This window comes from Anarhichas minor, unplaced genomic scaffold (assembly GCF_050575085.1).
Source record: "Anarhichas minor isolate MPS153535 unplaced genomic scaffold, ASM5057508v1 ptg000011l, whole genome shotgun sequence".
Lineage (NCBI taxonomy): Eukaryota > Metazoa > Chordata > Actinopteri > Perciformes > Anarhichadidae > Anarhichas > Anarhichas minor.
The window spans coordinates 4,327,150-4,347,007 of record NW_027466457.1 but is presented as its reverse complement, the minus strand read 5'-3'; the positions used below and the strand labels follow the sequence as shown (position 1 = coordinate 4,347,007).

Below are 19,858 nucleotides of genomic sequence, written 5' to 3'. Positions count from 1 at the left end.
CAAAGGGAAGAAGAGATGAAAGAAGAGGCTGATATTTGGGTAGAAAGTTGTGGACGAGTCAGCAATTGTCTTCTCCTGGACATTTAGAGTCCTTTACAGCTCTCACTCAGCTTTCACACACACACACACACACACACACACGCACACACGCGCACACACACACACACACACACACACACACACACACACACGCACACACACACACACACACACGCACATTCAGCTTCACACATCATCAAAAAGCCCTGGCTTCAAAAAAGGACAAAAGTAAAAAAGAAAAAGTACAGCATGTGTGTGTGTGTGTGTGTGCACACCTTGTGATACCAGATGCAGTCTCAGAGTGTGAAATGCAGCTCATTCATCACAGTTGTCATTTATTTTGTACAGCCCAAGAGCATCTAAAGGCAGTGCCCAGATAGCACAGATAACCTAAACTCCACTTCCATCTATCTCACACACAGTCGCACACACACACACACACACACACACACACTAGTGTACGAGAGTCATGACAATGGCCATCCACTGTAAGTAAAGACTGCTGCTTAAGTTAAAGTACATTAGGAGAGTTTATTATTATAATTTGTATTATTATTTTGGTTTGCTCCGTAGTACAGGACACCGTGGTTTAGCAACAGATGGAACTAAACAAGGGGAAGCATATTCCAATCTGCACCAGAGCTACAACATCTGGGCTGTCAGAGGGAAGATAAGCGCAATGAGGTTGGAACAAAGAAAAAACTTGTTGTTATACAGTCATGTTAAAATAGAGCACATAAAAAGATAAGCACCTATTTCGAGTCGGTGACAAACACGGCAGTTTGTTGGCTTTAGAAATACTGTCGCTGTTTGGAGACATTATTGATGTCCAGATTAAACATTTCAGTCAGTTACCTTCAAACCTCTAACACAATTTATCATAATACATTAGCAAATATACATAAATATAAAATAGGGAAGTATAACAGCATAGTATTTCGTAAACACACAGAAGGAGAAAGCAACATGAAGGATGAATGCCTGTGAGTGCACATTAGGAGGTGGCCTCAGAATGTGGTTTAATAAGATATCTGGAGATAATATAATTTTCATTAAACTGTTGATGCTCCTTCTGATGACAGAAACACAGATGGTGGTAATAGCGTCCTTATAAAAACAGTGCCTAGCACATAAAATGGAGAAAAACATAAAATGAGGTCAAAGTAAAAGTGTTATTTTGAGCTGCATGCTGATGGACAGACATAGTGACTATAAATCAGAATTTCACCTCCATCTCTATCACAGACTGGTATGAGTCAGCAGCATTTACCTCGACGCCAAAGCTCATTGAAGCTTTTACATTTTCCGATCAAAGCACAGTTGGGCTTTCATGGAAGGAATTCTCTCTTGCAAAAGAGGGGATACATTTCACATTTCAGATGAAGGCAAATGCAGATTATATGAAGAAAATAAAGAGTATTGGATAAAAGAGGGGAAAGACTTACTAAGACATTGAGGCTTTCTATAGCCACTTGAACATTCAAGGTTTCAGGAATGCACTCGGGGCACCTGCTGGTCAAAATAATTCACTGACTCAGTTTAGCTTCTTTGTGATCAAGTGGTTAACAACACTGTTGCACCGATCGAAATAACAGTGCTGGAGATTCCACGAAACGGTTCAAACTCTTTTATCTTAGGTGAGAATAAGTTGTTGTGAATTTCAAAGTCTGATACGGCACTGAAGGAGGGGCGCTATACTGTATGTGCACCCTGTACTGACTGTTTAGGACAGATTTTGCTCGAGTAGATCTTTTGGTAGGACGTATTAAAGCTTTATTCATAGGGAATATAAAGGCCCATCACTTTTATTTGTTTTATTTTGCTAACCATGGTAAGAGTGCCAGAAGGCCATATGTTTCTTCTCAGCACCACATGACTAGAAATTGATGTCAAGAATGCTAAAATGACAGCTTACAGCTGTAAAAAAAAAAAGGTATTTTTTCCTTTCTATTACTGCGAATTTACCAACAGCATTGTTTTTTTCACGCTCTGCGTGCAAAATATTTAGCAATAATTCATTCATAAAAATGTGAGAATAAGCTGTTAGTCTGTTCTTGCTGGTGATAGCTGTGAACACACAGTGTGTTATAGTAGAGACGCAAGCATATTTAGCACATAATGCTAATGCTGTAAAATCGCAGCTCTTTTTGTCACTGTTTAACCGGCTACATCTCTGAGTGTTTTGCTGTGAACGATCCTGTCTCAATTCACAGAGCTTCTCTATTCTGGACAAATCCTAACACCTTCACTGTCCTTGTCTGAAGGACGTAAGAGCTACATCACTCACACACATATGCACGGAAATAACAAACCAACACAGGCGCACACACACACACACACACACACACCGTCTTTGAGCCCTGCTGAATGAGAATTAACCTATGCTGTTTTACCACTGATAAGACCTGCAGACAAACACACACACTCACACAAACATGCACACTTATCAAGGGAGCCTCATTGACTTTCTAATTCTTTCCTTCCACACCCCCACTCATCACTCCTTTCCTTTTCTCCTTCTCTCGTTCTGCCTCCTCGTTCATGTTGTGCTGTAGTAAACTCTGAGGGCTCCCTACACCTTGAATACTAAAACACTTTAAATTGATCAGAACAATGCTGGACCCTCTGGTGTAACAACTTCTCAAGAGCCACACAGCCGGTGAGATACTTGTGGCAAAAGCAAAATAAAGACAGAATCATACTCTCTTTCTTTCTCTTTTGTGCTGTCACACAATGTGCCTGTCGTTCCACGGATTCAACGGGGAGTTTCTGGACCGTGCAGGTGGATACGAAACTTCAACACAGCACAGAGGACAAAGCAATAACTTAATTTTCTTTTACCTCTTCATCTTCATCTGTCTATTCTTGATTTTCTTTTCCTCTACCAAAAGATTCTTGAATAAGACTTTAAAAGAAAGGTAAATCATTTTTTTCATTCCTGGATGAAATTAGTCATGCTCACAAAAATAAAGTGTGATAGAGAGGACACACACTCAGGGAACAGAAACATATAAAAGAAAGACTAAAAGCAGGGGCTGTGTCATATAAGGGATTCAACTAATCCATGCACGTGGATTGGAGCTGCAGGATAATATTCAACATCAAAGGTGACAAAACTTAAACTGTATGAGCACACACTTTTGATATGGGTATGATGCACTACTAGATATTTTCTAGTAAAATCAAGCCCTTTTTCTGCATACATGGACATGATAAGAATGATGAGAATGTAGGGTGGCTTCATTAATTGTGGAGGGTGTCAGAACAAAAAGAAAAGATGACAAGGAAAGAAAGAGAGAAAGAACGTTAGAGTGGACCGACAGGGCAGGCAGATTAAATACAAGACAGAAATGGACGGCTGCAGTACAACAGACTGACAGTGAAAACATCAATGACCTATATGACAGTTCCAGAGACAATTAATTAATACATATTCAGTATTTTCTGATTTGCCATCTCTTCCGTTCATCTTTGGTTAAAGTTGTAATCTTAAAAAAATCAAACCAGTGTTTGATAATATATGGTGTATTTTTCCTGCAATAGCTACGTATATAATGTCTCTATATATTAACTTCCATTGTTGGAAGCAGAGTCCACCATCCCAGTTCTGGATTATAGTTGCCTTTACACACACAAGGAACTCACAGAAAATGATCCAGCGTTTTGTCTCATTGATAACAGCCTCACTATTTACAGTTCAGTCTCTTTACACCTCGTCACAGCTGCATAAAGTTACTGCTAACAGCGCCAGTGTACTGTACTCCAGGGGAATTCAATTACAATTCAACGAGGTCCAGTTAGAGAGAAGGTCCGGAACATTACATGTCTAACTTGCGCTATGATTTAGTTCCATATATAATATTGAAGCAGCCTAACAGTTGTATCAGCGTCTGTATGTAGTCAACAACTGACTTTAAAATAAAATAAAGAAAGTTCAATTGAATAATATCTCAACAATATTTATCGTCAGTTTTCAAATTGAACTGGATGAATTATAAATAATGCATACTCTAATAATAAATACATGTTCTTTAAAAAGGCTAGAAATGCTGCGCCTGTTAAAATAGAAGCGCTCCGTCAAAATGTAATAAGTTCGGTAATAATCGGTTGTAGGTCCAGGGTCCAGATACAACGGCATCTGGGTCCTGACCTGGACCGCGGTCCGCCTAGTAGTGACCCCTGCTGTCCTCCATCAGAACTGGGTGTTAGACATGTGGTAGAGCTTTAAAATCTCCCTCCCCGCTCATCCTTCCTATGTCTGAATTCGGGGTGCTGTGTCCAAAGACTTCTGCAACTTTCTGATCATGACCATCTGACATTCACAACCACCTTCAAGCCATGATTGGCCTGCTGTGTAGAGGTGAGGAGTCATGCTTGAACTTCTATGTCTAGCTCTCTTTCTCATTCTTGACACGCATATTTTTGCCCACTTTTCATGTGTACAACTGAGTGCAACACAGCAAATGCCTTTCAGGAGCGACTGTCTGGAAATGTGCGCAGCTATCCCCATTTTTAAACGAATATAGTGTTTTGCTTCGACAGCCGGCTTTTTACTCCGCAGTTCAAAACAACTATAATCACTTTTGCCTTGACAAGGCTGGGCATCACGACGTACCAACGGGTTCTTTTCGAGCATTACTCGACTTAAATGTAAAAGTCATCTTACTGCTGCTGCTTCACATAACAAGTGTTCCACTGGTGAAACACGGCATGGATTTTATTGTGAAGCAGCCACAAGAAATAGTGTATTTAAAGTTACACACTTTGTTCACCCAAACATCAGCCTTGACCTCGTCCTTAGGAGGTCACACTACTTCCACCTTGGCTTCTGAAGAAGGACAATAATTATTCCCACAATCTCAAGAGGTCAACAAAAGGTAGACAAATTATGTTTCACGTGTTTGAACAAATGTTTCAGATGAGGACAGTTACATCACGCTTGTCAGCTGATTTTAGTTCTCTCTGGTGAGCCTTACTACATTTATACATACTCCAAGACTTACAGTCAAACACTGTAGCGAATGAGGGAGGGCAGAGATGGTTTCAGGATATAAACTCAACAAGGCGCTTTGATCAAAGCACAGACTGCCCACTCTTATTTCATTAAGACCAATAAAAGGTTGTTGGGAATTTATATGATAATCAAGATAACAAGCTTGCCATTAGTGCAGCAGCGAAGGGCTGAGATAGAGAGCAGGCCATGGAAGCAAGAACAAAGGAAAAAGTGGACAAATTATAAGACCTTTAATTATCATCTAATTGGAAAATTAAGAAGACCTTTAATGAGTTTTTGTGTGACACATTTTTTTGAAAAGTAGACAAATACTTTCCCAAATTATAATGTATTTTATTTGCACTGAATCCAGCTCCGAGTCATAGTTACTTAAATGTGTAGTAGTTCTAAAAATGGAAACATTTGTACGCTTGCAGACAGACGACTCTTCCGTCTTTACTACATTTTCTACATCTTGTGCCGAGTCATATTGCAAGTTTCTCACATTTACAGACGGGGCTATTTTTAGGTTCTCCTACAAGATACCATTTTAACGTTGCATGCAGTACGACTGCAAGAGAGCCATCTGTCTGCCCTCCCTTGTAGTCGTGCGGTGACATCAGAACAGTGCAGAGAGTTGACAGGGAGTGACTTACCCCAGTACAAGTCACGACATGCGTAGTTTGGATGCTCTGCCTTCACAACTGTTACCACCCCGTCTATCCTACTACACAGCACAGGCAGATCTGACACCATGACTGGACAGCAGTCCATTTTTTGCCACTCTATCTTTACAACTTCCTCTCTGAGACTTTGACAAGGAGGTCGCCCCTCCCGCCAGTGGTCCGTCTCCCAGCTCGAATCACTGAAAAGAGCCGGGCCTGGCCGCCCTCTCATCCTCGCCGAGAGATGATTGAAAGCACTCCTGAAATGCCCATTTTGTGCAGAAGGCTATTCCAAACTCCTCAGCAAAGGCTTCCCCGATTTCTTTGTTATGAGAGTGAAATAAGACTTCCTGGGCGAGTAGCTAAGAAAACAGTGTGTTAGTGTCTCTGGTCTTAATGTCCCATTTTATTTCAGCCTCCAGCAAACAACTCCAGTATATATTTCACATCTCTGCTGTCTTTCTTTTTCCTCCTCCCCTCTCTCTCAGAATTGGTTGGTTTGTTGAAAAGCCTTCAGAGAGCTCATTGTTACCGTGTAAGTGTCGGAGGCAGAGACCAACGGCTATAAATACCTCCGCTCTGTCAAAGTGGAAGCCTTGAATAATTCAACTTAATTCAGACAACAAGAAGCAACTGTACGAGCTCTTCAAAGACACTTTGACGACTCATCCCGACACACACCTTTGAGTCAAGGTCAGGACAAGCAGAGGTGCAAACAGACACACAAACACATATTCTGAGAAGTGAAGGCGAGGAGTGTTCAGTATAGGAACACATGCATCTCAAACTGAATCGTCAAGTTGAACTCATCAATGTTTACTGAATCATCAATGTCGCCGCTATGTTAAGCAGTTGACTGGTGTAAGCTCAGTCGTATGATAGACAGCAGTGGTTCCCAAGCTGTTTTCAAAAAATTCAAGCCAGATTATTGTCTATTGATCTATTAAACTTTACTAAGCAGTGCTTTTATTCTGCCAACATGAGCACTGCTTATAAAAAAATGTAATATAAAATAAATGTAGTACTGGTTATGCACGCCAGCCCATAAAATATATAATCAAGGATCTTTTATTAACATTGAGAATTGCATCAGGCTCTAGAGCATGACTCTAAGTTCAACTTGCAGTCACAAGCACCTCTCCTCCTTCTAGATGCTTGTATCGGACGTAACAGCCTGAGTGAAATTATTCAAAAAAGAGAGATTTGTATTTTCCATTGTCCAGTTCAACAGGAGAGTGATGCTGAGAGACAAGTGGAGAGTAAAACATGGAGACAGACACAAATCAGGGGTGGCTTGGTGCAAAGGTAGGCGTGTGATTAGTCATGTCCAGTGAGAGGGATGCTTTACAGCTCTGCCAGATATTAATGTGTGTCGGCACATTTTCTAGACTTGACACCCACAACAGTGAAACAAAAATAGTTATCAAGTCATGGCCTTGAAACTGTTCATGTTTACAATACGATTCAACCAACTGTGTCCGATTACTCATAAGAACGACTACTACAGATGAATGCGATGCGCGAGAGCAGCCATGACACTGTGAAATAGACTTGACTTTCAGAGAGAAATGCAGCAACCTGCAAAAGTGTACACGCTTGTTTATTTGTGTGTGTACGCGTGCGTGGGCAGTTGACCTGCTGTCATCCAATGCCGCCCTTGTCAAATGTGATATGTCTCTGCTCCACTGTGAGACGTGCTTCAGCTTTGATTCATCGTTCAAATAGGATCGCCATCTATTATGATTTGATATGGATCTGTCCTCCAGAGAGAGATGGCTCAACACACTCGACTGACTTCTGATGAAAAGTACAGATAGTGGCCATCACTCTGCTGCGAACAAACAAACACAACACACACACACACACACACCTTGAGATATGACACTGGAGGACACTTTTTTTTTTACAGGGGTAAACGGCAGGACTCTTGAACTGCCAGTAGCACTGACTCAGCTAAACTTTAATACTAAAGACATGCCTTCCAACCTGTGGTTTATACTCTTTGTATCTCTCTCTCTGGCTTTCTAATGAGATGGATTAGTTGGCTATGCTAATCTGCTGACTCCACACAGACTGTAACTGAAGTGTGTGTGTGTGTGTGTGCATGAGCATACATGTGTAATCTGGGTCTGTACAGACAAATGTATGGCTCCATGAGAGGACTTGACTCAGAGTAGTTTGTCATTGAAAGTTAAATGCTTGTTTTGTTTGTTATGCTGATGCGCTGGCTCAGTTTGCAGTTTAACCTTCGAAAACCCTCAAACTACAGACAATGAGACATAAAATGTAGAATTGCTGCTATAATAAATCAGAGCAAACGATGGACAAGGTGACTGTGAGAGCACAACGGGCTTGATAGGAAATGAGGACACACTGGAGGATCAGAGCAATATTCGTTTTTTTTCGTACACTAAAGCAGGGGTCTTCAACATTTTTCAGGCCAAGGACCCCCAAACTGATAGAGAGATGGAGCAGGCAAGAGCACAGAGTGGTTGATAACATTGATAAACATACATTTATGAATGTTGATATGAAACATTTGGTTCAGTAATGTCGAGATTCAACGTATCCGTGGTTTGCAGAAATGTACAATGCCAACATTCTGGCAACTGGGTTCTCCATAAACTGTTTGGTTTAATCTAAGGACAAATAATCTTGCAATACACATTGCAGGCATTATTTGACAATGACCCTTTCCTCTTTGTACCATCCACATGTGGCTCCCTGTCCCCATGGACTACGAGAACATCTTTTGGTCTGTCTTTTATCCATCTCTTTGTCCTCATGTTCCAAGAGCACTCATCTCCCCTGACTGACACGCCTCATTAATTATTGAGTTAATCTGTCTTTCTTGATTCAATCAAGCCTTTGTATTTACATCTCAATTGTGTAGTAGGTTGGCACGTGTACAGAGTTGTCACTTGTTCCTGTGGGATTCTGCTTTAGCCTGGAAACAGAATGGCGTTCTAATTAGGAAGCTGCTCTGAATGTAGCTACAACAAAGTGAACACCATTTATGATTTAACTTAATAATAAATTTATGACAAGAATGTTTCTGACTGATGCTAATATTTTAGTAATATACAGTAGGCTGAAATTGTATTTGCAATTTCCCCATTCAAATAAAGCCCTCAATATTCATCTTTAAGGTGACAATGTGCACAAACATGTTCAAAAGAATGATAGTACCACTCATTATGAAATATTGTCACATGATTTCAACCACTGTATGCGTTATATAGGCATAGATAACAACTGAAATCCATCATTGTAGTAGCGAAAGCTATTGACCTTGCACCTCGGACATGGCCGAGGGAAGAACAAAGCAACAAAAAGCCCACAAAGACCCCCCAATTGTTTGGGAAACGATGCTGATAGTTCCACAGTTTTGACCAGAGGACTCCCTGTATGGTCCCTCACAAATCCATTGCACCATCTCTCTGTCCCCTCTTACCTCTCTCTTCTACCATATCCTCCAACTTGCTCTGCTCGTGTCATTCTCAGCTGCCGCAGCAACGCTGATGTTTAAGCATTCTAGGGGAGTGCAGACACACTCCAAAACTTCTTAATGGGCAGGCTAAAAATAGCTCAGGCTGGATGTGACTGAGCTGATTCATGCGGCTGTGAGTCATTCAACTGTGCCGCGGTGTGAGAAAAGCAAGGGAATACAGTGAATGAGCGCAAAGAGAAAAGAAATAGAAAAGAAAGAAGTTTGCACGCTTGTTAAGAGATCAAACCATTGAGAAAATCAAGCATTGCTTATCCCACCACAGAGAACATGTGCATTATTATGCTGGGAGTGTGTGGGTGTGTGTGGGTGTGTGTAGAGGTCCTTAAGGACATTTGAGGCTGCAGGGCGACCTAAGAAAAATTAAGGCTGATATGATGGAATCTGGGGCTGGTAAAAATGCATTGCGGTTTTATTTACCATTTGGAAGAATGTGTCACTGTATTTGGCTGTAGCATGCCCATTTCTTATTGACGGATAGCAGGGTGGGGGGAGTGGTCTTTTGGCTTGAGGGCTGTAAGATCCCAACAGATTGTAGCCAACAGATTAAACAGTTCTATTGCTGAAAATGAGTGGCCCCCAGCAATTTGGTAGCATCATTAGAAAGGGAAGAGCAGTTCATACTCACATCTTTATTCCCTCCATTACCACGGGTAAACATCTCCCATTAACCCCCACATACAGTGTGTGCTGTGTGTGTGTGTGTGTGTGTTAGAGGGATTTGGGTGTTTGCAGGATCTGTGACGACATTCAGGTATATTGTACTGGACTGATTCAATTCAGTTTTTTGTGGTAACCGTACAATGATTTGCAATAACACATGGATACTGCACACCTCCCCAACAAAAACACAGATCAGCCATTTGCCCAGAGCCAGCAGCGTTTCACCTCTGCATCACTCATTGTACTCTTAATGAATTCAATCAATAGCCTTGCTTTTCGCCCTCATTTTCTCCGTCAGTCGCTCATGCCCTCCTCTTTACTATTTTTCTCCTATTTCTTTTCCCTTTTACTTCTACACTTGGCCTTCGTCTGTCCTTCGTCTGTCCCCTCCAGCACCGGTTGAAGATGAACTGTTGGCTGCAGGTAGCCCTGGCCATGCTGAGAGAGAGCAGAACAGTGTGGTGACAGATAACAGCCAATAGAGTCAGTGATGGTTTAAACTGTCCCTCTTTCACATGGTCATCTGCTTCCTTTCTATTTCTCTCTCGTTCTCCATCTCTCTTTCTCACGCTCCAAAACTGAAACAGCTTTTTCCATCATCACATTTTTTTTTATGTCTTTCACCCCGTCTCCATCTCTTTTAAACTTGGCAGAGAGGAGTGAAAAGAGATGGAAGCAGGGATAGATGAAGAAGGATAGCACCTTCAGTGTCATGACTCATGGATGGCGTACAGTGGCAGAGAGAAAGAGAAAGAGAGAGAATAAGAAAGAGAGAGAGCAGTAGTATTAGGGTTACTTAATTGTAGACAGGGCTGTCTTTCCTGCTTCACTAGGCTGAGACATATTGCCCTAACTGTCAGTGACGCCTCAATGGTTGCCTTCAGATAAACAACTCTGTGTGTGTTTGTGTGTCCAAGTGTGTGTTATTCTGCTGTTGTATCACTGATTATGTTAAGGCTTTGAAATGCCTCAGTAAATTCAGAAATTAGCATGTTATTAAATAAAATATGAAATATATTGTACTGTATAATATACTTTAATTTTGATCATTAAAGACATTTATAATCTAATTCCTTTTATCTGCAAGTAACTCTTCTAGACTCTTCTAGTGTGCTGAATGGATAACAGTCTGATTATAAATAAAAGTCCTTTTGGTGTTTTGAAAAATGTATTCCTCTTTTTATGGCGGTTCCTTTTGAGGTGAATGTGTATGGGGAAAAGGGTTTTTGGGGCCACTGTGCATCATGTACTGCGTGTGGCCACAATACCAAATATGTTTTTTCAGAGCCCAGCACTGTTCCTGGGGGCTTGGTTTAAAGAGTCAGTGAAAGAAGTTAGTCGTCTATATCTTTACGTAATGGGACATATTTGTATGAGAAACAGCATATGTGGATGGAGTTTAGTGATGAAAGAGGTTTACATTAAACAGAGCGATACAAAGCTGTTAAGAGATACAAGGCTGTACAGGACAGTTGGCCTCGGCCCACACCTCCCTCAACTGCGTTAGTATGTCAGGAGGTGGCGGATGACACACAAATAAATAACACCGACCTCAACCACATTCTTTGGAAATTGAATCAAAGTTTTTGCCAATTGGCATCCAAACACAGACACACACATGCACGCATGCACACACACACACACATACACCTCCTCCTATGATATCTTTCTGCAAGCGACTACAACCCAAATGCTAATGGCCAAGTGTGGCTTTATACAGTATATGATGGAGTTCTCCAGTCACCTTAATCTGATTGGATCCATCTGTATATAAACCCTGAGTACAAGGTCATCAAAACTATTAGAAGAGAATAAAGAGAGATGTTTTACTTATATTTGGCGTATAACAAGAGATAAGACAACACTTAACACAGGGACCCACTGTGTAAATGTGCTTAGTGTTTGTGAGGGTGAACCATCGGCCTTTTTAATTTACAGTAAGAATAAATGTATGCTGATGATTAACACCGAGCTTCCCTGTTTAATATCAAAAAGAAAACAATACACAGAGTCAGCTAGGGAGGACAGGGAAGGCAGAAGACAATTTTAATCCCTGAAAAATAGGTATCCACGGGTTTTTCAGGATTTATGAGTGAGCGGGGCTCAATATCAGGCCCATCTCCCTCCCTCCCTCTCCTCGTTCTTTTTCTCTCTGAAAGACACGCTCTGCCATCTCCACTTTGCTGTCTTTTAGAGTATGCTCCACCATCCGTCTCACTCACTATCTGGCCCTTTCTTTCCCACCTTTCCCTATCTTTTTCTCACAATGCATTTAAATGGGGTATTTAGAGATTCCGGCCTTTCTCATCTCTTCACACATACTCTGAGGTAACCCCAATCCCTCAACAACCCTTTGAAAAAGGGAAAATGCCCCAACTGCTCCGGAAGTAGGTCCCCAGTCGATGCATAATAAACACACAAGATATTGGGAGACATTTATGCTTAAACTTGTCCTTGGCTCATTTCCAATATTTGTACTTGCTGCAGCATTTCGGTAAACTTTTTCAAACAGTGACCAGATGCTTGTCATGATGCTGCACATGTTGTTGCCCCTGAGACGACAGCAATAGAAATGTGCCATCTGCTAATTAAATGACTAAACGGGATGTGGTCACATTAATCTGATGTACTTGCAGTTGTTTACAAAGGGTTCCATTCAAATCTGTCACAGTAGGATGGATGACAGATTCATCATGGTCAGCATGCATTTACAGTGTGTGATAATATAATCCACACAAAACAGTTTAAAAAGTGCTGACCTTCAATCAGATTTACAGTGTTGATGCTCCTTCATTCGTGACTGAGAGAGCTGTTTTGATGTTCGGTGGTATATTTGTTTCTTGGCTGTGTACTTGGCTGCCCAAAAGACAGATGATAAAACATTGAGTCATTTCATTGCTACATTGCTACATTTTATGCCACATGTTTTGAATCACTCAATTTTACCATTTTTGTTGCTAAAAAAACAAATAGGAAAGTTAAAACACTGTAATTAAAAGTGGAACAGTGACTAACAGAGCAGTCAGTAATATATAAAAGGTTGACATGACATGACAGTTTACTGGTAGTCTGCTGTTGCATTTCCTGAACAACGTGCACTTAATCTTGCAATTGCCTATGTAAATGTTTTTAACTGTTTAACTGTCCCCTAAACAGAGTTTAAGGGATTAACCATAACATTTGGCCAATTTATAAGTTTTTCTGGAGGACATTCTGTATATTAGATGAGAATAAATATGCAGAGCACTTCAACCATGCCTCTTGTATACTCTTGTACCTACAAAATGGTTGTAGTCTAACAGTATGTGTCAAGTAGAAAGAAATGTTGTTTCACGCAATCTCATACTGGTGTCTATTCAACATGGTAACAGATGAGTTGTATGAACATTCTTGCTTCTTGTTGACAAATTTGCAGATAATATTGCATGTAGGGAAACACAATTAAAGTCATTGCCACTTTGTGCATTATGGTTCAATCATTTCCCGATCATTAAGATCCCCAAATAGAATCAATATTTAATTTTGTAGGCAGTGAGGGGTCGTTACAGGCGATATATTTTACTGAGAAATGTTCTGCATATGATGTCGGTAGTTAATTAAAGAACATTTTAAATTGAAATGAATTAGGAAATCAAGAAAGTGATGACAAAAGTTTACAATGAAATAAAAAGTCACAAATATCTCAAACCCCTTCGAGAAGCGACACTTTATCCTGATGGAGTTTGCGCATCGCTGTGACTCTGGCAGTTGTGCTGTCGGGGGCAATGGCTCCTGGTTGGGTCTCCGTAGGCAAACTGGTCCTAGGGGAGGGGCCGGACCAAGTGCTATTCACAGATTCCACATGAACCGGTCAAGAAGGAGCTACAGCACCTCACCCAGGACACTGAGCTTGTCGGCGAGCATCTGGTGGCCAGGCCTTGACCGGGCCGTCACTACATGAAGTGGCAATGTTGTCCGGTGCATTTGTCAGCCTTGCAGCAGGCAAAGGCAGGGATCTAGGTCTTCTGACCATTTCTTGAGTCATTGTTGAATAGAGGAGACAAAGCAAATGAAGGACACGAACGTTGGTCTTCATGTTCAGGAAACTTGAAAACAGGCCTCCTCTGCCAACTATTCTTCCAGCAAATGTCCAATCACTGTCTAATAAGCTGGATGAATTCAGTAGAGACTTGGCTCAACACCTCAATGGCAGACTTGGCCTTTGATCTTGAGGGTTTGAGTTTCAGGACAACTATACATGAACCATTGGCTCCATTGGAAAATGCAATGATGATGTCGAACCAGGGATTACTGTACGGACATTCCACAACAAGAAGCCCTGGGTTAAGTCTGTGCCAAATTTAAAGCATGCTTACAACTTGATTGGTGATTTGGATGAGTTCAACAAATACAGGACAAAGTTGGGTCTTACTGCCACAAACTCCAACACCAGAAACATGCGGTCTGCACTAAAAACCATCACAGACCACAAGAGGGACACCAGCAGTGCTGAGATAATGTCTGCACCTCTCCTAAATGAACTGAACAACGTCTATGCACACTTTGAGATCACCTCCCTGGATGAGAAAGCACAAAAGGCCCAGGACACCTGCCCACAAGCACTATTCAGGGCAGATGTGTGAAAATCTTTCAAAAGGATTTACCCACCTGGCATCCCTGGCCTCAAGGTGTGAGTGTGACTCAACTGGCAGATGTCTTCACAGACATTTTCAACATGTCACTTCTCCAGTCTGTAGTCCCAAATGTTTGAAGAAGACCACCATTGTCCCCTCTGCCTGAACAACTACCACTCAGTTACACCATCACTAAGTGCTTTAAGGGTTTAGTCAAAACCTTCACTTCCTCCGCCCCCGGCTCACTGGACCCAATGCAATTTGCATACAGGCCAAATAGATCAACGGCCATCCCCCTATTCCTTGGACCAGAGGAACACATAATGTTGTTCATACACTAGAGTGCAGCATTCAACCCAATGTGCCCTCCGAGCTTGTTATCAAGCTCAGAGATATGGGGCTTAACACAGCTCTCTGTGAGCGGATCCAAAGCTTCCTGTTGTGCAGACTCTAGGACGTGTGGATAGTCACCAACACATCCTCCACCGGGCGGTTTTCGGTCGGGACAAGAGGTTTCTCAATGAATTTATTTTTTAAATGTTCTAGTTTTTGGTACAAGTAATAAACAATTACATCTATTAAGACATAAACATTCATTTTAAATATTTTGACTGCCAGATTTCTTGTTTATTTGATCACAAATAAATTAGCAGATGTTCCGAAACCTTAGCAAAGGCTATAGGACTTACTTTGCTTTTCAGCACCACGGACAGAGCTATGGGCAAACACCAGAGCGACACAGCAAGATAAAAACGTATTGCAGTGTGACAGTGTGTGTCTGTGTGCATGTAGACGTCTTACCTAGCCGTGGGTCATACTGCCTCATCTGAACTTCTTCCACATAGTCTGCTGGGAACCAGCCTGTCCTCCCTTTGACCGTGCCTTCCCAGAAACCTCCTTCTCCTATACTCAGAACTGAAAAGAGAAAATATCAAGACAGTCTGTCAAATATTGTCATAAAACATGTCATCATTGGGAGGTTGTGGAGCCTGTAGAGCCTGAGAAAAGAGACAAAACAGGACAAAGGGCAATACAGCAGAGAGAGGTATTTAGATGTCCAAGTCATGATGGAATGAGTGAGAGGGAAGGAGGTGCAAGTGAGAGGAAAAGAGAAATAGTTTTGTTTTACAAATGCACATAAAGCCGATATAAGACAGGAGAAACTGTAATGTGAAAATATTGGTCTGCAACTAATGTACCGTACTAAGGCGCTTGGGCAACACAGGCTTTTTTCTCTTTCATGCCGATAAACGATTTTTTAATTTGAAAAAAATACAGAGAAAGACAGACTGAGTAAATGAAGTAGTGGAGAGGAAAGACAAAAGGGAGATAAAGAAAGAAAGAAAAAAAGAAGGAGAGATGTTGAAGGAGAGCAAGAGGGCGGGGAGGAGAAAGAAAGAGCTTCCTTCTAAGTTCCGCTGTGGTAATTAGAGATGAATATATAGTTGATATTGATCTTCCCTGCAGGACTGAGCCAGCACGCTCATTTCTACAACACCCATCCATTATCCCAGGAAGCTGACCGACACACACACACACACACACGCACACGCACACGCACACGCACACACACACACACACACTCCTCAGAGATCACCAGCTGGAACTGAAGCTTTGCCTGAGCGAGCCCTTCTTCCAAGCTGGTTGCTAGGTTACGGCAGTATGATGTTGCAGCCAGCAGGCATCCTGCTAAATGATGTAGTCTACTTCCTCCAAACTATATCCTACTCTGGCATGGGGACATGTCACGGTGATGTAACCTGGGGCTCTATGAGAAGCAGCCAGTTGGACCTCATCTTCAGTGGCATGATAAAAGTTCAAATATCAGCCATTCACAAGATTCCCCGCTGTATCTTTTCACAAACACATTGTTTTCTGGAGGTGTTACAGCTGCACTGCCCACATCTTGCTTCCCTTCAAATTCAAGTCCGTTCACGTCCTGTTGAAAGACAGACATGTAGAAACAGGCTAGAGCAGGAGAGTGTATTTTACACTATTAATGTCAATGCATGATTTCTTCAGATTTTCGTAAAGCTGACTACTGTCTCCTCCCCTGGACTATTATATAATCAATGCCTACATGTTGGGCCTAACAGGAGATTTACTTGTTTCCATGATATATTGAATTGTGTATGACTATCCCAAGTGCATACGCTTTCCTACAAGTCATAATCCAACACTGCTGCTGAAAGAACAATTTACTATCATTGCTGAAAATACAAGTTACTGTATGTACATGCTCATTATTATTTTATTTTTTATCTTGTAATGCACTTGAGAAGCACACAAAGTTAACCCCCCCCCCCCAATAGCTCGCCTCTGCCAGCCTAAACATACATTTACTAAGAGAGAAGTGGCGTGCGAGAGGAGAAAGGCTGTTTATCGACTTCCCGCTGCAAAAACATGACACTCAGCACACAGACGATACGTGGACTGATCCCCCCTCTCTGATCACAGCTTAACACAACTTTACCCTGACTGTCTCCTGGGAACGGACTCCCTCCGTCTCTTTATTTCCATGTTCAAACCCTTTATTCTCTCTCTCTGTCTCTGCCTGTCTCTAGTCTACTCTACTTTCACTCCCAGTCCCCTTCACTGTGTTTCTGAGTGATTTCTTAGTCATCGTCTCCATCCCCCTCTTTGTCTCTGTCAGGGTGTCTGTCTATACTGTAATGGTGTCCCTGCAGTAGACAGGTGCCGGCTGTACTCTCTGTTCTCCATTGACAGAAATGATAGAAAAGGTGAGACCTCTGATTGATCTTCTCGGCTGCCTTTGCTGACTTCCCTCAGTCCCTTATAGCGCCGGTACTAATCCATTTCTGGTCCCTGACACTGACACCAACACCTCACAATACGGACAGAATCAACCACCGAGCATCTGAGATTGCAAGCAAAAGTCACTGTTTTACAGATCTAACATATCTGTGTACACCTTCAAAACCGTAGGCACACATACATATTATATATATATATGTAAACAACTCCATCAACTTTAAACGCACCACGGACACTCTAAATGCAGAAATCAAGCCAATTATTCGATTGTTAGTGAAGTCAAGAAAAGGTCAGTGAAACATGCACACACACGAGCCAAGAAGTATTTTAAAACACAACATAACATGATTGATAATGCCCTCAGCATGTGATAGCAGAGAGTCTGCATAAACACACATGAAAAAATAAACACTGTAAACCAAATTTCACTGCCACTCTAACACTATTAATTCCTTAATAAAAACAGCTAGAGTTATTATTTTGGTTAATTTAAAGTGTAAGTCTAAGAGACACTTTGAATTTAAAGTAAATTTATATTTATATCACAAACAGACACAACTACATGCATGTATGTATATGTCCGAGTAGCTGAAAGGCATACATGTATAGTATGCGTACTCCCTCAGATGTACTTAGAGAGTTCCCTGCTGTCTCAGTAGCCTCTCACTTCCTACCTCTCAGTTTTGGTGCTTGCCAACAACGTGTTGGCATGAAAACTGTCCATGTGAATCAGATGTGGGCTCATAGGAGCCAAGTGGCAGGAAGGAACTCAAACAGTGCATGTCTGTGCAGAAGGATTTACAATATGTGTCCCGTGTTGATGTTTTGGTCCAACCAGACCGCTTTGGGACCACTGCCATGTGGAGAGCTACAGTTGCAGATAGTAGTGGGAAAAAGCCTGACAGCAGTAAAATCAAATCCAACTACAAGCTGTGCAGGTTTGCAGGAACAAAGCAGTCACTCCTGACCTTTGTAGATGCAACTGCATTTGAAAAAGCACAGGCTGTGGTTTCTAATTGGCACTAGTCTGTCTGACTTCAGACAACTACATTTGCTCATTCAGGAATGTTGTTAAGTCACACTTTGTGATAAAGTATTTCTAGCGGAGTGGTGGAAAGATCAGTGGTGACTTTGCGTGAAAAAGGTCCAATAAACAAAAGAGACATTTGACTATTAGCTCTTCATATGCTTTTACAAATTGGATGGGCATGACAAACTTTTGCTGATAGTGATATTTTTCATTTTAGCATCTGCCATGTGATAAAGTCCCCATTCAAACACTGTCAGCATAGTTTTCTGTGGCTCAAAACTATGATTAGGGTAGCACTCTGACAGGGCAGGTTGACACAAAAGACTTCGTGGTAGACGATGGAAGGTATTTCATGGCCAAATGAGATTTTGATGTGTGCTTTCTATAACCAAAGAAATAACCATGCTTTAGAAATGTGATGCAAAGGGCAGGCAAGGGCAGATCAAATTGTGTTTGTAAGTACCTGATACTCATTCTGAATGGTCATTTTCCTTTTTGACTTAATTTTAGAGTTTTTGGAAATAGGACAACCGCTCAAGAACTGGATCCCTGGGTCAAAAGTAAGAATGCAATTATTTATCTCATGGATGTCTTCTGTACTAATAATTACACGTAACTAAAGTATGAGGGACAGCTGACCTCAAGCAGGAAAATAAATACACTTTAATACAGTAGGCTGGACTCAGCTTCATGCAAACACTGGAGACTGTCTTTAAGAAGAGAGAACCAATGAATGTCATTTGTTCCATTGAATATGGAGGTCTATTGGGGCTTAACTAAACAACAGTTCAGTACAGAGTGCAATCAACACCTCAGCTGGACATTAGGCGATCAGAGGTCGGGCCTATCTCGACTGTATCACTTGAAGCGGTGGCCTGCCACACCGATTCATAATCACCTCCACAGGCAAACTAGTGGGTGCAAACACACAGCATATGGTGGCATGCACACACACAGTCACACATGAACACACAAAATGACAAATAAACTGCTCAGGTACACATTTTCTGTATACTGTGCAGGAAGACTTTGTATCTTCTGTAACATTGCCCAAAATCCTGTTTTGAACGGCCACATAGAAATCCACAGCAAGTTCTCATTGTGAAAAACACCTCACTGGGCCATTAATGGAAAGTTGTGAGTTTATATAGAAATAAAATACAAACGAAGCATGAGATGTGAGCAGAAAGGGGAGTACTGTAGCATAATAGAGAGCCCAAGCGAATGAAACAAAGGGAAAGAATGTGACAGAAAGAGGCTTACATTCAGCAACGACGAAGAGAGATGAGAGCTAGCTAAAGACAGACACAGCTGACAAAGGGAAAGAGCTATGTTTCAACAGGTGCCCAGTTATTCACGAGTGTCCAAGAAGTCTGCCGTCTCGCGGAAAGTCTGGTACAGTATTTGTGTGTGTGTGTGTTCATGTAACTTTTGAGTTTTGCCCTTGGTTAAGTCAGTCAAGGCTCCTGGTTTAAAAATAGCCTCAGTGAGGATGCAGAGCTATTTATACTCCTCACACACCCTGCCTGAAAGCCTCAATGCACCCTTGCTCGAGTGTGTGTGTGTGAGAGA

The 19,858-nt window shown here is 41.6% G+C and overlaps 1 protein-coding gene across 1 annotated transcript in view; it reads right to left on the bottom strand.

The window, feature by feature from the left end:
* The window catches only part of shank3a (SH3 and multiple ankyrin repeat domains 3a), a 122,097-nt gene that overhangs the window by 21,062 nt on the left and 81,177 nt on the right, over positions 1–19,858 (bottom strand). The window contains exon 14 of the mRNA XM_076089871.1: positions 15,283–15,396. Within this exon, the coding sequence (XP_075945986.1) occupies positions 15,283–15,396 (114 nt within the window). The remainder of the gene's footprint in view (positions 1–15,282; positions 15,397–19,858) is intronic.